Source organism: Rhodofomes roseus (genome assembly GCF_022264815.1).
Source record: "Rhodofomes roseus strain CIRM-BRFM 1785 chromosome Unknown C8Q71scaffold_5, whole genome shotgun sequence".
In the NCBI taxonomy this organism is placed as follows: domain Eukaryota; kingdom Fungi; phylum Basidiomycota; class Agaricomycetes; order Polyporales; family Fomitopsidaceae; genus Rhodofomes; species Rhodofomes roseus.
The window spans coordinates 847,072-863,924 of NW_025952961.1; the positions used below are offsets into that span (position 1 = coordinate 847,072).

Genomic DNA, 16,853 nt, shown 5'->3' on the forward strand with positions numbered 1-16,853 from the left:
AGATTGAGGCGATGCAGCCAGAGACAACCCAAGACAACTCGAAGAACATCCCACAAGTCCTGCGCGGTCAACCCAAGACAATCCAAGACAATCCACCCGTGTTCGTCGTGCTCTGCACCGGCGCAGGTTTCACCGGTGCAGTTGCCGCCGGTCCACACATGTAAGGCCCCCGGCTTGTACGCTACCGTCGACGCATCCGGCGTGGGCCCCGCCGTCGGTCGAGCTGACTTGACTTCGCCGGTCGCGCGTCTTGCGGTTCGAGTCGCGTTGTTCATGCAGCAAGCAAGGACACAGAGAACAAATCATGCAATTATCGGACACTACTAAGTAGAGACTGTGCATGACGGAGCGCCAAAGACAAGAAAACAGAGCACTCAGCGTCGGCGAACAAATTCGGCGCGAGTTGGTTTCCTCTCGCACGGATGCGAGGGTACTTATCCCGAGGACCACGTAAAGGTCCGCGCCCGGACGAGCACCGTGTCTCCGCGAGTGCCCGCCCGCCCTCGGGGGCTCTTGTAGCTCTTGCACTTGAGGCTTGCCTGTTATTCTGGCGCTTGACTCTTCGCCCAATCGAGGTCGGATCGTCTTCGCTTTTGCCCGTTGGGGCGCCGCACTTTTCGCTCGCCGTACACACAGAAGTACAGAGTACCTTCCTTGAAAGCGCGCACTAGACGGCAAGTCAGCTGAGTCTGGCACGGAGCAAGGCGAGACTCACTATAGTGTTCAGGACGAAGAACCGTACCGGTTGGCAGTGGACTCACTCCTTGTCTCTGAATTGGGGAGATCGGGAAGTCGTGCGCAAGTCGTCGATGGTCGAGAGTCGTGTCAGCACTGAGGCAATACGAGCGTGAGTGGCGAGTTAAGATTAGGCTTACTCTCAGAAGGTAAGAGGGCCATGATGTCGCGCTGGGCACAACGCATTTGGTTGCGCTCGGAAAACACACGGGTGAGAGGTAAAATTTACCAATCACAGGCCCTTCCGACGGTGCATTTTGCACCGCTCAAAACCCGCCGAGCTGCCAGGCAGGCTGGCAGTAAAAAAAATTCGAAGGTCACAATTCGTGTTATACTGCCAGTCTCAGTTTATGTGAGTAGACCACAAGTAGCGCACTGAGATAAATCATACATGTCAGCGAGACATCCTGCCAGACCCAGTCGACGCAGTCGAGACGTAAGATGAGACCAGGTTAGGAGGAGGCTCGCAGACAACTTGCTGAGGATCGTGCCGCGTGCCAGCAGCGGCGGCAGCGGCGGCCTCGAGGGCGGAGCGGAAGCAGATCTCGATCTCGATTTGGGGCAAGGTTGCCGCGCCACGCACGGGCCACTGGCATAGTCTCCCCAGGCAGACGTAGACAATTGTCAACCTTCGTGCCTCAATATACCTTGTCCTCTGGCACTAATGTCGGCCGCACTGACGGTGACTACTAGCGCCTCAGAGTAGTGCCTGTTCAGGGTATGACCGCATTTCTCCGCAAATCAGAGACCTGTGACTCCGAAGACGCTAGTAGGTTGCGAGATCACTTAAGGTCCTGACAAGATCACGGTGAGTATTAACTTAAGTGTTTGACCGCAAAGCTCACCGCGCAGTGTGTCGCGGTTTTGAGTTACATAACATCCGCCGTCACATAGTCCGAGTCCAACAGTGCCGTCGTTGCTTTCAACAATTCCTTGCAGCTCTACTGTGTGCCATATCAAGCAGCCAGTAATGTCGGAAATAAGACCTGCGCCATCCGTAGAAGGAATCTCGTCAGTCTCCCTCGCCCGATCGTTGACCGTAGAGGACATGGTTCACGTTGTACTAGGCACTCCTCGCACACTGGTAGTGGAAACCCTGCCAACGCCACCAAGATATCGCAGTGAGTCTCGCAATTCATGAGCCAGTACTTGCCCTTCAAGTCATCCATAACCTTCTCATGGAGCATCTTTTGCGACAGGGAGGCCCATTCATCTTCGGAAAGCCGGCACAGCTCAAGTCCGAGCATCGGCACACCAAGGGAGCAGACCCATGGCAAACGCATCCAGTGGGATTTCTGGATCATGTTCTTCACTGCAATTGGGACCTTTCTCGTAATTATCGTGCTCCTCATCCGGGTTGAATACGAGAAAGCTATCAGCGACCGATTCCGACCGATTTGCTCGTCGGAGGATCGCATTTGCCACGGCGACAGTGCATCCCCGGGTACTGGGGACGATCTGCGCTGGCACGACGCATTGCAGCAGTGTGAGGCAGAGGCGGGGCGGTGGAAGGCGGTGGCGGAGGAATATCGAGGCTTGATCACAGCACTGGGCGTTGTGGCAGGCGGGCAAGAGGGAGAACCCGATCGCGCTGGGCTGACGGAGGGGAGGCTGCGTGACGAGATGTAGGACTCGGTGGGGCATGGGCAGTGTACATGGCAGATTCTCCACATCAGGTTCGGGAATGATATACAGGCCCTGGCTGTGAGGAGTAAAAATCACATCGGAACCGATCAACGGATGCTAGCGGTGTATGACCTGGTCTACACAATCGTCAGGTTGGTTAGAATCAATGAAAGTTCCTCGAGGCCCGTCCCCTCCGGACTCTGTTCTAACACCAGTGGTATGTGTATACAGATACAATCAGACAAATGTCGATATAAATACAATGAAAACGTGTACATACTGCGCTATGGATACATCGACGTCAAGGTCATACATATCGGAACCATAATATATGATCGAACGGCGTCTGGATGGAGAACATGGGACATAAGTTATCATCACTTACACGGGACATGGTCCGCAGAGCACTCGTACCGCTCCTCAAGGTGATGCCGCCGTTGTGGTCCTTGATCTAGTGCCATGGACCGAGCCTCCCTCCGAACTGATGCCGTGCGCCTGCTTCAGATGCCTCGTCAATGCATCCCTGCGGTTGAACTTCGCGAAGCCACACCCGGGCAGCTTGCACTGGACCTTGCCACATTGAAGATGCGTGATACGGGTATGTGTTGCCAACATGCGCTTTAATAGCAGCCGCCCGCATCCATCCCACCGGAATCGGATCCTGTCTTCGGATATCATCCACTGAGCCTCTGTGTCCGCGAAGTGATAGCGAAGCAGGTGTCGGTTGATGCTGGCTGTGCGCGTACCCAACAGGTAACGGCGACAGTCGTCCGACTTGCATTGCACCTGAACCTGGCCGTCGTCCCCTTCAGGGAGCGTACCAATCATCAGGAGTGCAGGCTGGGCCTGTGGAAATGTGAGCGACGGACACTCAGTATCGATTGGATCGGACTCACTGCAGGTTGACCGTCTGGATCATGTAGCTGCGGGTGGCTCGCAGTAGCCACAGGGAGGGCCGATAATATGTCAGGCGATGACTCAAACGCCGCGCCGTGTGAGCCGAGAATGTAATCGTGCATCATGGTTATGATGTCCCAGGCTGCAAGTGGAAGGACCGCACAGGAGGCGTTGTGCAAGCAAAAGATCTCGACGACTAGGTCATAGTGAACATCCATCGATGCCGCGCCGAGGGTGATGGGTATGACCTCGGCGACTGCAGCATCGAGGCATCCTTGGCTCATGTTGTACGCCGCCGAACCGTCGACCGCAACTGGGTATTGTTCCGCGAAGCAGCTCTCACCCTCGGGACTGCCGAGAACTGTCTGAGAGGGTTGGGTGGCAGCTACGACATCACAGCCTTGCGAGTTCCAGTCCGTTCTGACGACGTTCACAAGGTATGAGCACCAATAATAGGTATCAGAATCAATGATGCACGACACACCGGATAGCTCGGCAATTAGGCATTGCTGAGTGAAAGTCGCGCAGGATTGCTAGGTCGAGTCCTCAGCCTAGCCTGTATATATAGTGGGTGAGCTCAAGCAGCACAGGTACGGGTATCAACCCCAGACGCGGATCTTACCATCACGTTGGGGTGCCATGCAGTCGCGCGTGGTAAGAATTTCGCTGGCGTACGGGAATCAGGTACCAGCGATCACGGATAGTAGCCGTCATAGTGGCACTTGTATCTTTCCAGGCACGTTGGAAGACAGACAAGCACGGAGCTGCGTCGAATGTCAGGTTGGGGTCATGAGGAATATAGGGGTCCCGTCCCGCTGGCAACGCCAAAGTAATGACGACATGATCTGTGGACCATCTGTTCTGTGTAATGGTTGGAGACAAGCATGACTAGTACTCACTTGCTATGCACACGGCGGTGAACACGATGTTGTGTTCGCGCCTCGCAGCCGATCGTTGTGGCGGACGGACTACCGTTCATCTCCTGCTTACGCATTCCATCCCCTATGATGGTAGGCGGCACTACGGTCCACTGAGTTGGCGACCGAACTCCGGGATTAACTAGATTGTATACATGCTATCATGAAGCATGATCCCATCAAAATATGCTGTATTCCAGAGGCATAATCTCGGCGGTCAGCGAGGTCACTAAGACCGCATGGTCGTGGACGACTTACCATCTCAGATGTACCTGCGTGTTCGACGTGCGATATGACAGGATGCTACCCAACGCGATACTGCAGGAATATTGTAGACCAAAATTCACGCCGTGCTTGACAAACAAGCGTGTCGTGTGCCTACAGAGAAAATGCATGCGGTCCACCAGTCGGGTGTAATGCTTGCGGCTTCACTCTCGGCACCGCCACCTGTCACGTCCCATTGTCTGTGCTCAAACACTCACTGAACACTGGAGAGGAAGAAACACACCACCATACGCGAGGGACTCAACGTCGCAAGGTGCGACAAGTACCTTGCTTCCTGTACAACATGACATGCACTATTAATGCGGTAAGGATGCTTCTAAGGTTGTGCTCACCCTGGTTCGTTCCGCCCTCCCGTTACCTCCGCCATAGCGCTTCTGACCGGATCTGACACGTACAGGGACCTCCTCGAAGAAGATAGTGCGGTCTGTCACAGTGGGCGGCCACTCGCCGTCGCCCGTAGCGCACCTATACTAATAGTAGAGTGCCGGAGTGCCTGCAGCCTATAGACCGATGAGATGGTCTTACCCGCAAGTGTTGATCCCCTTTGATCTGGCTGCAATGTGCATAGCCCGTAGCAGCCGCTGCGTTATAGCATTGCAAGGGGAGGAGAGACGGAGGCAGGCGCGAACTGCCAGAGCGCTGAGCGCCTGTCCGACACGGTATACTTACGCGTCTCTCCGCGCTCACGTGCCTCGCGTCGTTCATCCCCGTTCAACTGCCCCGAGTTCATCCCAGTCCTATGCCCTACACCGTTGCCTGCCCATTACTACAAAAGCTTCATGACATCACCCCGAACCCCCCACCATCGACTTGCCTACTGTACTTAGCACGTCTGTTTGCTTGTTACGGTATATAAATGCTAAGACGCGGTCCTACTATACTGAGTTCATCATCATCATCATCCCAGTCCTAATAAGTTAAATAACTTTCTACACAATACGACCTTTACGGATGTGTGCTGCAACACTGACTCCCTTATCGCTCTGTGAGTTCGCATGAACGTCGCGAAGGCGTGACCAATCGAAGATCGAACAAAGGAGTGTTCATTCACAACAGAAGCGGCCGCACTCGCGTAACGGTATATGACATGGCAGAGCACGAACTACGTCGGGATAGCTGAGACTTAACTTCGGCGCGAGTTGGTTTCCCCTCGCACGAATGCAAGGGTACTTATCCCGAGGACCACGTAAAGGTCCGCGCCCGGACAGGCACCGCGTCCCCGCGAGTGCCCGCCCGCCCTCGGGTGGCTCTTGTAGCTCTTGCACTTGAGGCTGCCATCATCTTCTGGCGCTTGACTCTTCGCCCATGGATCGCCTCGAAGGGAGCCCGTTGGAGCGCTTGACCATCTTCGCTGTTGAGCTGTTGAGGCTAGCCTCCTTTACCTTGCGGCGCTTGACCCTTCGCTCGTTCGAGCCCTTGACAGTCTTCTTCACCTTCAATGCCGCTCTTCACTCTTCATTCGTCGTTGAGCTTTTGAGGCTAGCCTCCTTTACCTTGCGGCGCTTGACCCTTCGCTCGTTCGAGCCCTTGATGCGCCACTTGCGCGCCCTTGACTCTTCGCTCGCCGTTGAGCTCTTGAGGCTAGCCTCCTTTACCTTGCGGCGCTTGACCCTTCGCTCGTTCGAGCCCTTGATGCCCCTCTTGCGCGCCCTTCACTCTTCGCTCATTCGAGCACGTTGATGCAGCCTCTACTTCCGGCGCTTGACCTTTCGCTCGTTCGAGCCCTTGAGGAAGGCCCGATTGGGGCGCTTGACCCTTCACTCGCTTCTGAGCCCTTGACGCAGCTATCCTTGCAGCGCTTGACCCCTGCATACAAACGTGAGAAGGTCATAAAGTGAGTGTCGGCAAGCAGACATACCAAGTACAGACTGGATATCGCCGCCGAGAACGTTTGACTCGGACGCGCGAGACCGGACCGACGGAGTGCATCCCAGACGAAGCAAACCAGAGAGCACACGCAGCCCAGAGGAAACACGAAAGACCAGAGAGCAAGCACCACACCTCAGCGGCTGACAGAGTGTGTGGTCAAAACCGCGACACGTCGGTAGCAGAGGCCAACAGTTGATGAACGCCACTTGACCCAATGCGCGGCTGACAGAGTCCGAGACCAGTAACGCGGTTGTGGCGTAGGCGTCGAACTGTGCGCCAGAATGAGCATGAAGGCATGAAGGCTTAGTGAATGCTTGACGTACCTTCGAGCTCGCTGTCGCTCATAGGCGCCTCGGCCCTTCGCTGGCAAGTGGCGTCCCTAGTACCTAGTATAACGGCCGGGCACACATAGCTGAGGTCGGCTAACAAGACATCCTACGCGAGCCTAGAGCCAGGTACCGAGTGACCAGCATAAGGGGAGTTGGGTAGGGGGAGGGCAGAGTGGCGGCAGGGGCCCAGGTGAGGGGGAGAAGAAGAGGGGTTGCTCGCCCAATCTCGAACACGGCCGCCCTTATATACGTTTCGGACAAAGGCCGTAGCCACGCTGACCTTATATTCGCACGGACCATCTGATCCGCAGCCTAGGCCCGCCAAGGCAGCGGTACTATCGTGGTTTCCTGATATAGGCATTTGTGGGTCCACCTCGAAGACAAAGCAATCGCTCAAAATGGCGAGGCTATGGCCTGGACCATGCGGACGACGGGCATGATAATGGTTGATGCGCACGATATGCCTGATGCAGATACTCCGCGAGTACCACGAGGCGAGGATACTGGGGTGCGAAGGTCAGGGTGTTTCTAGCGTGATAGAGGACAAAGCGCACCGGCTGGTTAGCCCGCGGACACGGTGAGTCAAAGACGCTGTATTGGATTACACAGCCAGAGGCACGCCGCAGCGGTGCAAGAACCCCATGGTGTTGCTCGGAAACCATCGCCAGCTTGTGCTTACATGTCTTGTTATAGGCACAACGGACGGCTGGAGGTCGAAGCGGGACCACAATGCTTCTCTCCGGTTAGCATTTGAGCTAGTTCCGGCCAACATATTGACCACTACACGTCGCGCCGCAGCTTGAGTCCCCGTCAGCGAACCAATTCTATGTTCATGAGTACCTTCCTGGGATCCGGGACCGGGCACGTCACGTCACCAAGATCCTGCGAAACTCCGTTAGTAACTGGTTCATTGAGTGAAACAAGTGTCATTGCAAGAAGGCCTTAGATTGACATACACATACGAAGAGAATTCCGTGGAGAGAGCAGAGGGTTAGCGTTGGACAGACTCGTAAGTCAGCAGTTGGTGACACCGGTGTGCCAGCGGACTCGCCGGAGGCAACCACTAGCGTCGGTGGCGTTGTGGCGTAGAGAGATCTTGATCGGATCAACGCCACCGCGTCGACCGCAGCGGCGGCGCCTGGTCCTCGACTTCAAGTTCAAACGTCTTCAACGACTTCCTGCATGGGCACACTGCATGGCTGAATTCGAGCAAGCTCGTGATGAGCATGCTCCATACACTCTATGCTATCGTAGTTTCCCTTCAGCCTCCTCAACAGTGTGTACCAGATGTAGCGATTTGCCTCGTCGCGACTCATCTCGCTAGACCGACGTGTACCGCTGACAGGACCTCTCGTTACGCGGCTCTACTTCAAGTAAGTGCACATAAAGCTTGATAGCACACCATGCATTGCTGAAGGCGTCCTTCCTAGCTTTTCACCGACGGCGATCGCGGTAGACCGCCGCCCGATCTCCGCACCACTCGCGCATCTCAACGCGCATTCTCCTGACTTACCTGTGCCGATCATTACCAGAATGAAATCCCCCACTTTCGCAAGCAAATATCTCAAATATCCCGGAGGCGCAAATGAAGCCCGAGAGCTCGACTCAGGTCAGGGACAGACAGTCTTTAGACAGTCTCACCAGCAAGATGATCGACCGGAGGAGCTTTCTCTGAAGACATCGAGATGCGAAGACATCGCTCGGCGGGCTCGGAGACCTCGATCGTGTCTCTCCTTATTTCCGTCGGAAGAGGTTGTAGATACCTCCCGGAGATGGGCTCGCGGCGACACCAGGCGATCGGTCTCACCGTCGACTCGATCGGCGTGCGCATCCTTGGGAGCTATCAGTGCGTTCTGTCTGGGGCTGAGTGCGCTTCGTGAGCTCAAGGGTGCGTCGGGCTTCAGACGTTCATGATGCGCGCAAGTACTCACTCAACGAGTTCGTTTCTAGGCAGGACCGTGACGGGGATTGGGTCCTGGGAGTCATGCTCACGTGCTCTGTGACGCGTCGCGTTGCGCTTCTACAGCTGGACGCAAGTCCTCGGGAGAGCTGTCGTGCGGGGCTGCCATCCCCCTCTGCAAACGTCACACACAGGAAAGAAGGCTCTGGCATCGACTCGTACGTCCCAGAAGGATCGGTCATGGCTGACTGTAGTCCCTAGGGCAGCGGGCGTACCCATACAGTAATCTTAAATCCATCTCCTCCACTGCAAGTCCGACTCTCCGTGCGGCGATCACGCTCGATGACACTCACCGACACCTGACATGTACCAGGACACTCGCAGATCCGCTCGACACTGACACCGCGCTTGAGGAGATTACGCAAGCGGCGAGCGCGCCGGGGCTTACGTCCGGTATGTCCCCCGACGCGGCAAATGATCTGAACGTCTGAGTAGGCTGTCGACAGATATGGTCGTGCGCTGATCATGAAGACCCTGACTCGAGCTCCGCTTAGTAGGCTCGTCATTCATGGACTCGGAGACTAGTGGCTCTGATCAAGCTCTGATGCGGCGAGAACATACGCGCTCTGCGATTCGACTCGGAGGCGGTTCGTGGTCAGCAACTGCAAGTCCGCCGACAATCGCATCAAGCCGAAACGACGGTGCGCTCGCCGCCGCCGTCGCCGCCTCCTCACCCGGCGCAGACGGAGGACGAACTCAGACTAAGCAAACCTGTCTTGATCAGCGGAGAAGGAGACACTTACGACACGATCGACTCATGACAACGATCCCAACCCTCGGCCCACCTACTCACCTCATCCGCATCCCTACAGGTGCGGATACCAGTGCAGTGCGCAAGTGCAAGCGACCATCCCGGGCGCGGGGCTCTGCAAACCTGCTTAGCCTCCAGAGTCCGTGGCGGCCCAACGCCACCTACGGGCCCGTCGGGGGAGAAGGCGATGATCCCTGATGTATACGATGATGGGCTTAGCATCCTGATGGGACGTCACTTGAGTACATACGGCCTTAGTCCGAACCTCACCTTCGTGATGGGCCGGACTTGGGCCGGACGGTTTGGCCGGGCGCCCTGGCGCAAGTACGCGTCTGATCCCTCGAGCGTCGAGCGACGAGCGCATCCGTGTTTCCCCTCTGCCGCGATCACGACGCTGCAATGTACCCGCAGACAGACTTTCACTGATACATAGCTGATCTTAGCTCGGTTTGGCCACGAAATTGATTGATCTTAGCTACTACATCGGGGCCAAGTCAAGTCTGAATCAGATCGCAAATGCGACGCATCGATGCTGTACTGTACTGTAAGGGAGATAATTGCTATGCAATGAGGCTAGGGATGCCAGAATGAACATACGAAACACGGTGATGAAACAGAAGATCGAAGATCGAAGAGACGATGAAAGACTAGGAACGAGCGTTGCGGGTCAGTAGTGTAGGAGCTACATGCAAGCGGGAGGATATCGAGCAGCCACAAAAAGGAAAGATATGGAATGCAGATCGCACAGAGGTATCATCAGACAGTGATGGGAGAAAGAGAGCAAGCGGGGCTGTTGCTACAGAGAGAGAATCAAACGCAAGCACAAAGTCGCTCTACCGTAAGCAGAATTGTCCTGGGGCAACGTTGCAATGATATGGAGACAAGCCGCGGGCACGGCAGCGTCGGCGCCGGCGAGTGTGTCCGTCGGGCCGCGCGGGGTGCAGCGCAGCAGGGTGCAGAGTATGTACACTGCAAGACGCCAGAAATGCAAGCGGCCTCTTCGACGGGTTGCTGAGCAGACAGTTGACGACGCCGGCGACTCAGCGGGGGCCGGTGGCGTGTAGGGAGGGGTGTGCAGGAGGCGAGGGCCGCGGCGGACGCGAACAGCGGGGCTCGCGTGACGTTCGAGAAGCCGTGCGCGACGTTCGAGAAGGCAGACGCAAGAATGCGACACCGGGTGTGCCCGGCGCGCGCGGCGGCGCGTCCGAGGCGCGTCGGGGCCCGCCGCGGCAGTCCAAGAGGGATGGCGTGGTGCGGCGGCACCTCACACCGACTGCCTGTTCGGCTCGAGCCCCGCGGTCTTGCGCCGCTGGCCGCCGTACACCGCTTCCCAGTACGGGCCCTGCTTGTTGCGCAGCCCGACGAGCAGGTCGTACACGACGCGGCGCACTTGCGGCATGTACTTCTCGAGCACCTGCGGGGACGGCTCCTCGCCGAGGCAGTTCTCGAGCACGTCGCGGAGGTCGACGACGATGTGGACCATGTCGCTGGAGAAGGGAGACACGTCAGCGAACAGCGTGCACACGGGTGTACGGGAGACTGCGGCGGACGTGTGCCGACGACGGGAAGCAGAAGCAACACAAGCACAAGGAATACATTGCCGGTGGCGGGCAGGTACCCAGTCAGTCGCTGTCAGTCCCCACCGGTCCCGAGGGCAGACCGACAGCGACGACAGCGTCTGCCAGATAGACGTGCTTCGCGGGCGCTGCGCAGGAGCATGTACCCCGATATGGACGTCTGTGTGCACGCGCGGGGATGATACGGGCCGCAGCCAGGATTAATGAACGTCGCCGCCTGTAGCGGGCAGCTCGCGGGCAGCCACGACAGCCACCGAACATCGTCCGCCTGACGTAACGCGCAGCAAATTGCAACAGCCGTCTCCCCCGCGCACACGACGCCACGGCATGCCCAGACAGGGATAGTCGGCGCAGGAGACACCCACCTCATGTCGACCTTGTGCCGCCAGAGCACATTCACGGTCGTGTTGAATTGTTGGCCGACGAGCACGAACGCGTCGCTGACCTGCTCCTCCTGCGCCTGGTGCATGCCCCACGAGTGGAGGACGTCCTGCAGCTGCTTCACGAGCGCGAGCAGCCTCGAGACTACGGTGTGGACGTCGGACGGGCTCGAGGGGCGGTCGCGCGAGCCGGGGCGCGAGGAGGAGGGCGACTGGAGCGGGGACGAGGGCTGCGAACACGCAGGTCAGCGACACGGTGATGCGACCTGAACCTGTGGGGACGTACCGACTCCGGAGAGGGACTCGGGAGGCGCTGCCAGCCTTCGCCAGACGCGGTGCGGACGAAGATGGAGGGGGAGTGCTGACGCTTTTCCTGGACGTAGGGCTGCATGGTTGAGATGGGGCGGGGGCGGAAGGGGAGCATGCAATCAGCAGGGGGCTTGGGTGCAGATGAGCAGCGGGCAGACAGCACGGCGGGGGTGGTGGGCGGTGGACAGGCACGGTCGCTGGGAGGAGGGCGGGTGGCTATATAGCACCTGCACGCGCGCAGCGGAAGCGTGTGCGAGTCGAGATAGTCACCAGTCGCCACGAGCCACGCCCGCCGTCGAGCCTTCCCCATCCGCGGGCCAAGCTCCGTCCCCGATCGGACGTGATCGCGTGGCATCCTCCGCTGAGATACCGTCCCGATATGGCTAGCACCCCGCACCTCCTCCCCGGCCGGCCGGCCACATCCCGCCCTCCACGGGTCTCACATCGCCATCCACTCCGCCCTCCGCGGTCAGCCTCATCGCGCCTGCAGAAACACCGTCCTCGACGCGGCGGGGGCGGGAGAGCATCGCAGCCTGCAAAAACCCGACACCGTGGAGGGCACTCGCCGAGTGGAAGCCCGCCATGGAACAAGGCGTGGACGTGCCTGCACCCTTTGGCGGTAGAACGGCGTTTGCGGGGCGGTCGGCGCCTCTGCGAACGCGACCGGCGCCGCGCCTTGTCTTCCCCGCCCCTGTCCCGACCTCGGCGGTGGGTTCGGTGACCCTGCGCGGCACCAAAACCCTTCGCACCCACAATTGCAACGGGCTACTTACTCGCAAGTGTATTCTTGTTCTCGCCCGCATCGTCGTCAGCCAACTTCTTCTGTGCGCGGCCGTCCCTAGCAACTCAGGGGCGTCGCCATGCCCGCGCGCACGTTGGTCGCGTCGCCCGGGTAGAATTTCCGTTTCCATTTTGTCGCTTTCTACGGCGCGCTTCTGGAAGTCCCGCCGGCATCTAGCAGCGCGAGCTGAGATCGGCATCTCGCCCGCAGGCGCGAGCGGTCATTGTGTCGCATCGAGATCCGCCGCGCGCGATGACCGTTACCGCACCCGCCACCGACGTCGGGAGGCGCGCACTCGACACGCCACAAGCATCGCCCGATTCGCGTGATTTGGTGGCGCTGTAGTTTGCAATATAGCCTTTCCCTGGTGACGCAGGGACAGCGGGCGGGACCCGAGCCTCAGGGCGCGGCCGCAGAATTGCGTGGTGGGAAACTACATATTCGAAGCGCGCTGCGGGACGTCGCCCGGCGCGTACGCGCCCCAGCAGTCTACTAAGTAGTTAGTAAGGCGGCCACTAGCACTAGAAGGCTTGTCCGAAACATCACCTTCCCCAACTTGAGGCCGGGAAGCACGGGGGGCATGCGCGCGAACCCCGCGCGCACCGGACCCGCCCGCCGCCCGTGTGCGTCGGAGGCCACAGATGTGCCAATTGGGGAGGAGGACCGAGGACGGGCGGCCGCGAGGCGTGCCAAGTTCGCCAACACCGGGCGATCGACCGGCCGCGCGCCGGCGGGCGCGTCGCCGCGACGACCAATGCAATTAAGGCTGGGTGTTTCAGAGCTCGTGTCGGGACCACGGGGCTCTGAACGTCGATACTGGGCGCCCTGTACTTGGACGAAAGGAGCGGTAGGCTCGGTGTGCACTGGAATGTAGTCTCACTGGGCACTGCATGCGTCGCAGGTTGCCCATGTGCTCGACGACATGGGCGTATCGATTGCCCGAGGCGAGCCCGAGGTCTGTAGTTCCACCACCAAGTGGGTCGGCCTCAAGGTTTTGGTGGCCCTTCCATTCCACTCCCACTCGGGAGCCCAGGGACTTCTCTCCGACAGACTCAGCGGGCATATTGCAGTGAAGTACGGTACTCCGATCTTCGTCGGCGCTCTCACCGCATGCGTGCGTTCGCCCGGGGAGGAGTCGGCCCTTCCTGATCGGGAAGCTCGTCCACCATATGAATGCGAATACGGCTGCCACCGGCGTACTACGCACGACGCGAGGTGGCACTGGCAGCTCTTCCACCGTCGCGTCGCACACGGAGGCGCAATTCCACCCGCCCGCTGCCCACCGCCCGGCGTCCCACCGACCACTCGGACCACCGCGAAGCCAGCGCACGGAGTCTTTTCGCGATAAACCACCACGAGCACTCCGAGAACCACGCATGACTGGAATAGGCCGCGAGCATACGAGGTGGAAGCCGAGTGGAGTGGTCGAGGTTGGACGAGCACGAGCACCGGCATCTGGCCTCCAAGTCGTGCCGCTGCGCTTCCACAGGCTTTCCACTTTGTAGCGACTGTTCAAGGATCCCGTATCGCGACAGCCGACGAGAGTGATCATACAATGGATTGTATTGTCTACCACAGCTCGAGGTGGCCCCCACTACTCGCCAACGTCACACCAAAACCGCGTCGCTACATTTGGGTGGACGGCAGACCTCTGACGCTAGATACCCAATTGTAGTGCGGTGGTTCTAGTGCGTGGTGGGCGTCCACAAATATCAAACCTGACATCCGTGAGTACAGTACTTATGCCGACAAGATTGCGGTGAATTTGTATATCCTGGACTTCGAGGTATATCCCAAGATGACTGGAACCTTCCACCCCTCTGCTAGTACTGGTACAATGATGCAACGTAGTACGTCGTATACCCATGTTACATATCACAGGCAAGATCATACGCGCATATCGACTTGTGCAGTTCTCGATAGTGAGTGCTGCTTAACCAGGTCAGTCAAGCTCGACATCGACATCTTTTGTCTCTCCAGGGTCGCATCCGAGCCGGGCTGCGTTCGCGCATCGAGCTGCGTCATGCTCATGTCGTGCATCTCCGGGCGCCTCCGAGATGCCACCACTGCAATTCCCATCGACGAGTGTACCTTCGTTCCCCGAATCTAAGCGTGCTGAACTTGGAATCGTTTCCTGTGGTGTGGTCTCCGTGGGTGGCTGACACCTCGTCCGACGCGGTGGATCATGGAGAAGAACACGATGCCCTGGACAGAATCATGATATGATCAACGCGAAGCTCAATTGTCCGCTAAGGGCAGGTAAGTACTCATGTTCACAGGCGATGTCTATTGAGATAAATGTCGAGCCGTTGCGATGAAAGACTGCTTGAGACGTACCATATCAAGAATTATGAACATGACGGGAGAGCGCGCCGCATATGTACCGATTAGGAGCAACAGGAACACGAAGCAGACGGCACCTGTATGCAGTAGATCATCAATTCCTTCAGCAATGGCACAGATATAACTCATATCTACAGGACTCGACAAGGATGATAATTGCTCGCGTCAGGCTCGTCGCATCCAACGACAACACGCTGGTGGCTGCTCTCTCGACCCGCCATATTCTATAAGCGATCAACACTGGATTGCCCGTCAGTCTCCCCCGTGTAGTGCCCAATCTAGAAAGACGCTGCATACGTTCCGAGATGCTGTCCCACTTATGATTGCGAACCCACGGGCGATGATAGCCCACCGGGAACGAAGCTCGACCAGAGTGCAACCAGAGAGACTTGCATACTGAGCACCAGATTCCCGTGCCGCGCAATGACGCGGTTCTCGCTGCAAGTCCAAAGCAGGCGACGAGAGCTGCCATGATGTACTGTGGTGTTACCGATAGCCTCAATGTTAGCAACATCACGGATGTGTCTCCAGGACAGCGCAAGTTCTGTGATTTGGCCTTCGGTAATGGTGAGTACAGCACGCCAAACAAAACACCAGGCACATACCGTGCCACATTTGCATCAGGGACGCTGGACCCACGAGACAAGCCGCCCGGCGGCTGGCCGGCGCGCCGGCGTTGTGATGATGGCGACCAGACGCGTCGAGGATCCCGCGGCACGGGCTGGTTGCCTGGCTGTTCGAGGTGAGACGGCGGAAGCAGAATTGACATTGACGTGTGGTGCAGCGCGGCAGGGAAGGCAAGGACAGATGCTAGATGCGATTGCGACGATCGCTGTGGCGCGGCCGTGGTCGGTACTGGATCCGACCTCCGGTCGTCATACTTATTCTGGTCCCCGTAGGATCTTCATATCTAGTGTTTCTGCAGAGGGAGTCGAGGCGAGTCGAGTCCGGGAACTCGACATAACTCGGTGATGCGAGTTATGACGAGGCGAGTTGCGAGTCAACTCGCGAGTTGCCCACCACTTAGCACGTGAGCACTGACCAATGGGAGAACAGACCCGGTGGCTGCGGCCTGCGACTGCAAAGGACGCGGAGACGGATAACGGGCGAACATGTACGCAAGATGAACAACAATTATCACTATAGTAAAGTACTCTAAGCTTCCTAATGTACGCTACGGCGGCTACGCCATCTGCCCGGCTTGCTCGTTCGAATTATGGATGACTCGATCATCGAGAACAACGTATTGGCCAGTTCGTAAAGCTCGTCCATCGCCGCCTCAGTGATTGGGCCTTCGATTGTATAGTCGTCCTCGCGCGCGAGAAGCTACGACGCGAAGTGAAGTCGCTTCTGCTTGTAGAAGTACTTGAGGATCTGTAGCGCCTCCATGACCTCCGGTGAGTCACACAGTCTGTTCCGGCGGAGGGTATCGGTCTCCTTGCTGGACGGGAACATCCGCTCGCAAGTGACCGCGGGTGCTTGAGCAGGGAGCACGTCGAGTGCGACACGATACATATACGAGTACTCCGTCTTCCGCTCCTGACATGAATTGCCGCGTCCGAGTCAGCGATCATCGGCAGGTGATTGACAGAACCTTCAAACATACCCCCCAATATCGATGAGGTCTGCACCCTCGTCAATTGTGCCAGTGTTGTTATCTTTCAGGTACCTCTCTAATCCCAGTTCGACAGCTTGGTAGTCGAGGCAACAGGCCTCATTGGTCCCGCTCTCGGGAACACCAGCCTGAGCACTCGAGGTCGCGTTCTTGTTGTTCGTTGGCTCGCCAGGCTCTGGTGTCGCTGGCCGGGTTTCGGGGCCGCTGGGCTGTGCAGCCTGTGCAGGAGAGTCTGACCCAGATGACGCAGACGAGGTCGGCATTGAGCGCGGATCGTTCGATGCGGCGCGCAGCCAACTGACGCAGACCGGCGAGTCCGCGCCGCTGTGAACCTTATTTGCGGCTGTTGGGAAGCTTGCGCTACGCCGGGTTGAGGCTTGACTAGCTTGACTCGCCAGCCCCCGGCGACGAAGTCGTTCGTCCATGCGGTATTCGAGCATCTGCAGCGGGGCATAAGCGTGAATTAGTCACTTGAGATT

General features: G+C 58.1%; 4 protein-coding genes across 4 annotated transcripts; 1 reads left to right on the top strand and 3 right to left on the bottom strand.

Annotated features, from left to right (window-relative positions):
• The first annotated feature begins 1,603 nt into the window (after positions 1 to 1,603).
• C8Q71DRAFT_745213 (uncharacterized protein) lies at positions 1,604 to 2,591 on the top strand. Its single transcript, XM_047922988.1, has 3 exons — positions 1,604 to 1,746; positions 1,803 to 1,856; positions 1,935 to 2,591. Exons 1-3 carry the CDS (start codon positions 1,706 to 1,708, stop codon positions 2,362 to 2,364), a joined length of 525 nt encoding a protein of 174 aa, XP_047781630.1. The 5' UTR covers positions 1,604 to 1,705; the 3' UTR covers positions 2,365 to 2,591.
• Positions 2,555 to 3,969, bottom strand: C8Q71DRAFT_471839 (uncharacterized protein). Its single transcript, XM_047918760.1, has 5 exons — positions 3,881 to 3,969; positions 3,743 to 3,814; positions 3,258 to 3,678; positions 2,642 to 3,207; positions 2,555 to 2,561 (listed from the first exon to the last, which is right to left on the bottom strand). The coding sequence occupies exons 2-4, from the start codon at positions 3,763 to 3,765 to the stop codon at positions 2,782 to 2,784; spliced, it is 870 nt and encodes a 289-aa protein (XP_047781631.1). The 5' UTR covers positions 3,766 to 3,814; positions 3,881 to 3,969; the 3' UTR covers positions 2,555 to 2,561; positions 2,642 to 2,781.
• Positions 3,970 to 10,633: 6,664 nt separating this feature from the next.
• On the bottom strand, positions 10,634 to 11,717 carry C8Q71DRAFT_721770 (uncharacterized protein; the record flags this gene model as incomplete). The annotated part of the gene is made up of 3 exons (XM_047921474.1): positions 10,634 to 10,856; positions 11,312 to 11,556; positions 11,613 to 11,717. 3 exons carry the CDS (start codon positions 11,715 to 11,717, stop codon positions 10,634 to 10,636), a joined length of 573 nt encoding a protein of 190 aa, XP_047781632.1.
• Positions 11,718 to 14,590: 2,873 nt separating this feature from the next.
• Positions 14,591 to 15,481, bottom strand: C8Q71DRAFT_472226 (uncharacterized protein). The gene is made up of 5 exons (XM_047918761.1): positions 15,365 to 15,481; positions 15,057 to 15,315; positions 14,895 to 14,999; positions 14,754 to 14,836; positions 14,591 to 14,702 (listed from the first exon to the last, which is right to left on the bottom strand). Exons 2-5 carry the CDS (start codon positions 15,271 to 15,273, stop codon positions 14,655 to 14,657), a joined length of 453 nt encoding a protein of 150 aa, XP_047781633.1. The 5' UTR covers positions 15,274 to 15,315; positions 15,365 to 15,481; the 3' UTR covers positions 14,591 to 14,654.
• Between the last annotated feature and the right edge of the window lie 1,372 nt (positions 15,482 to 16,853).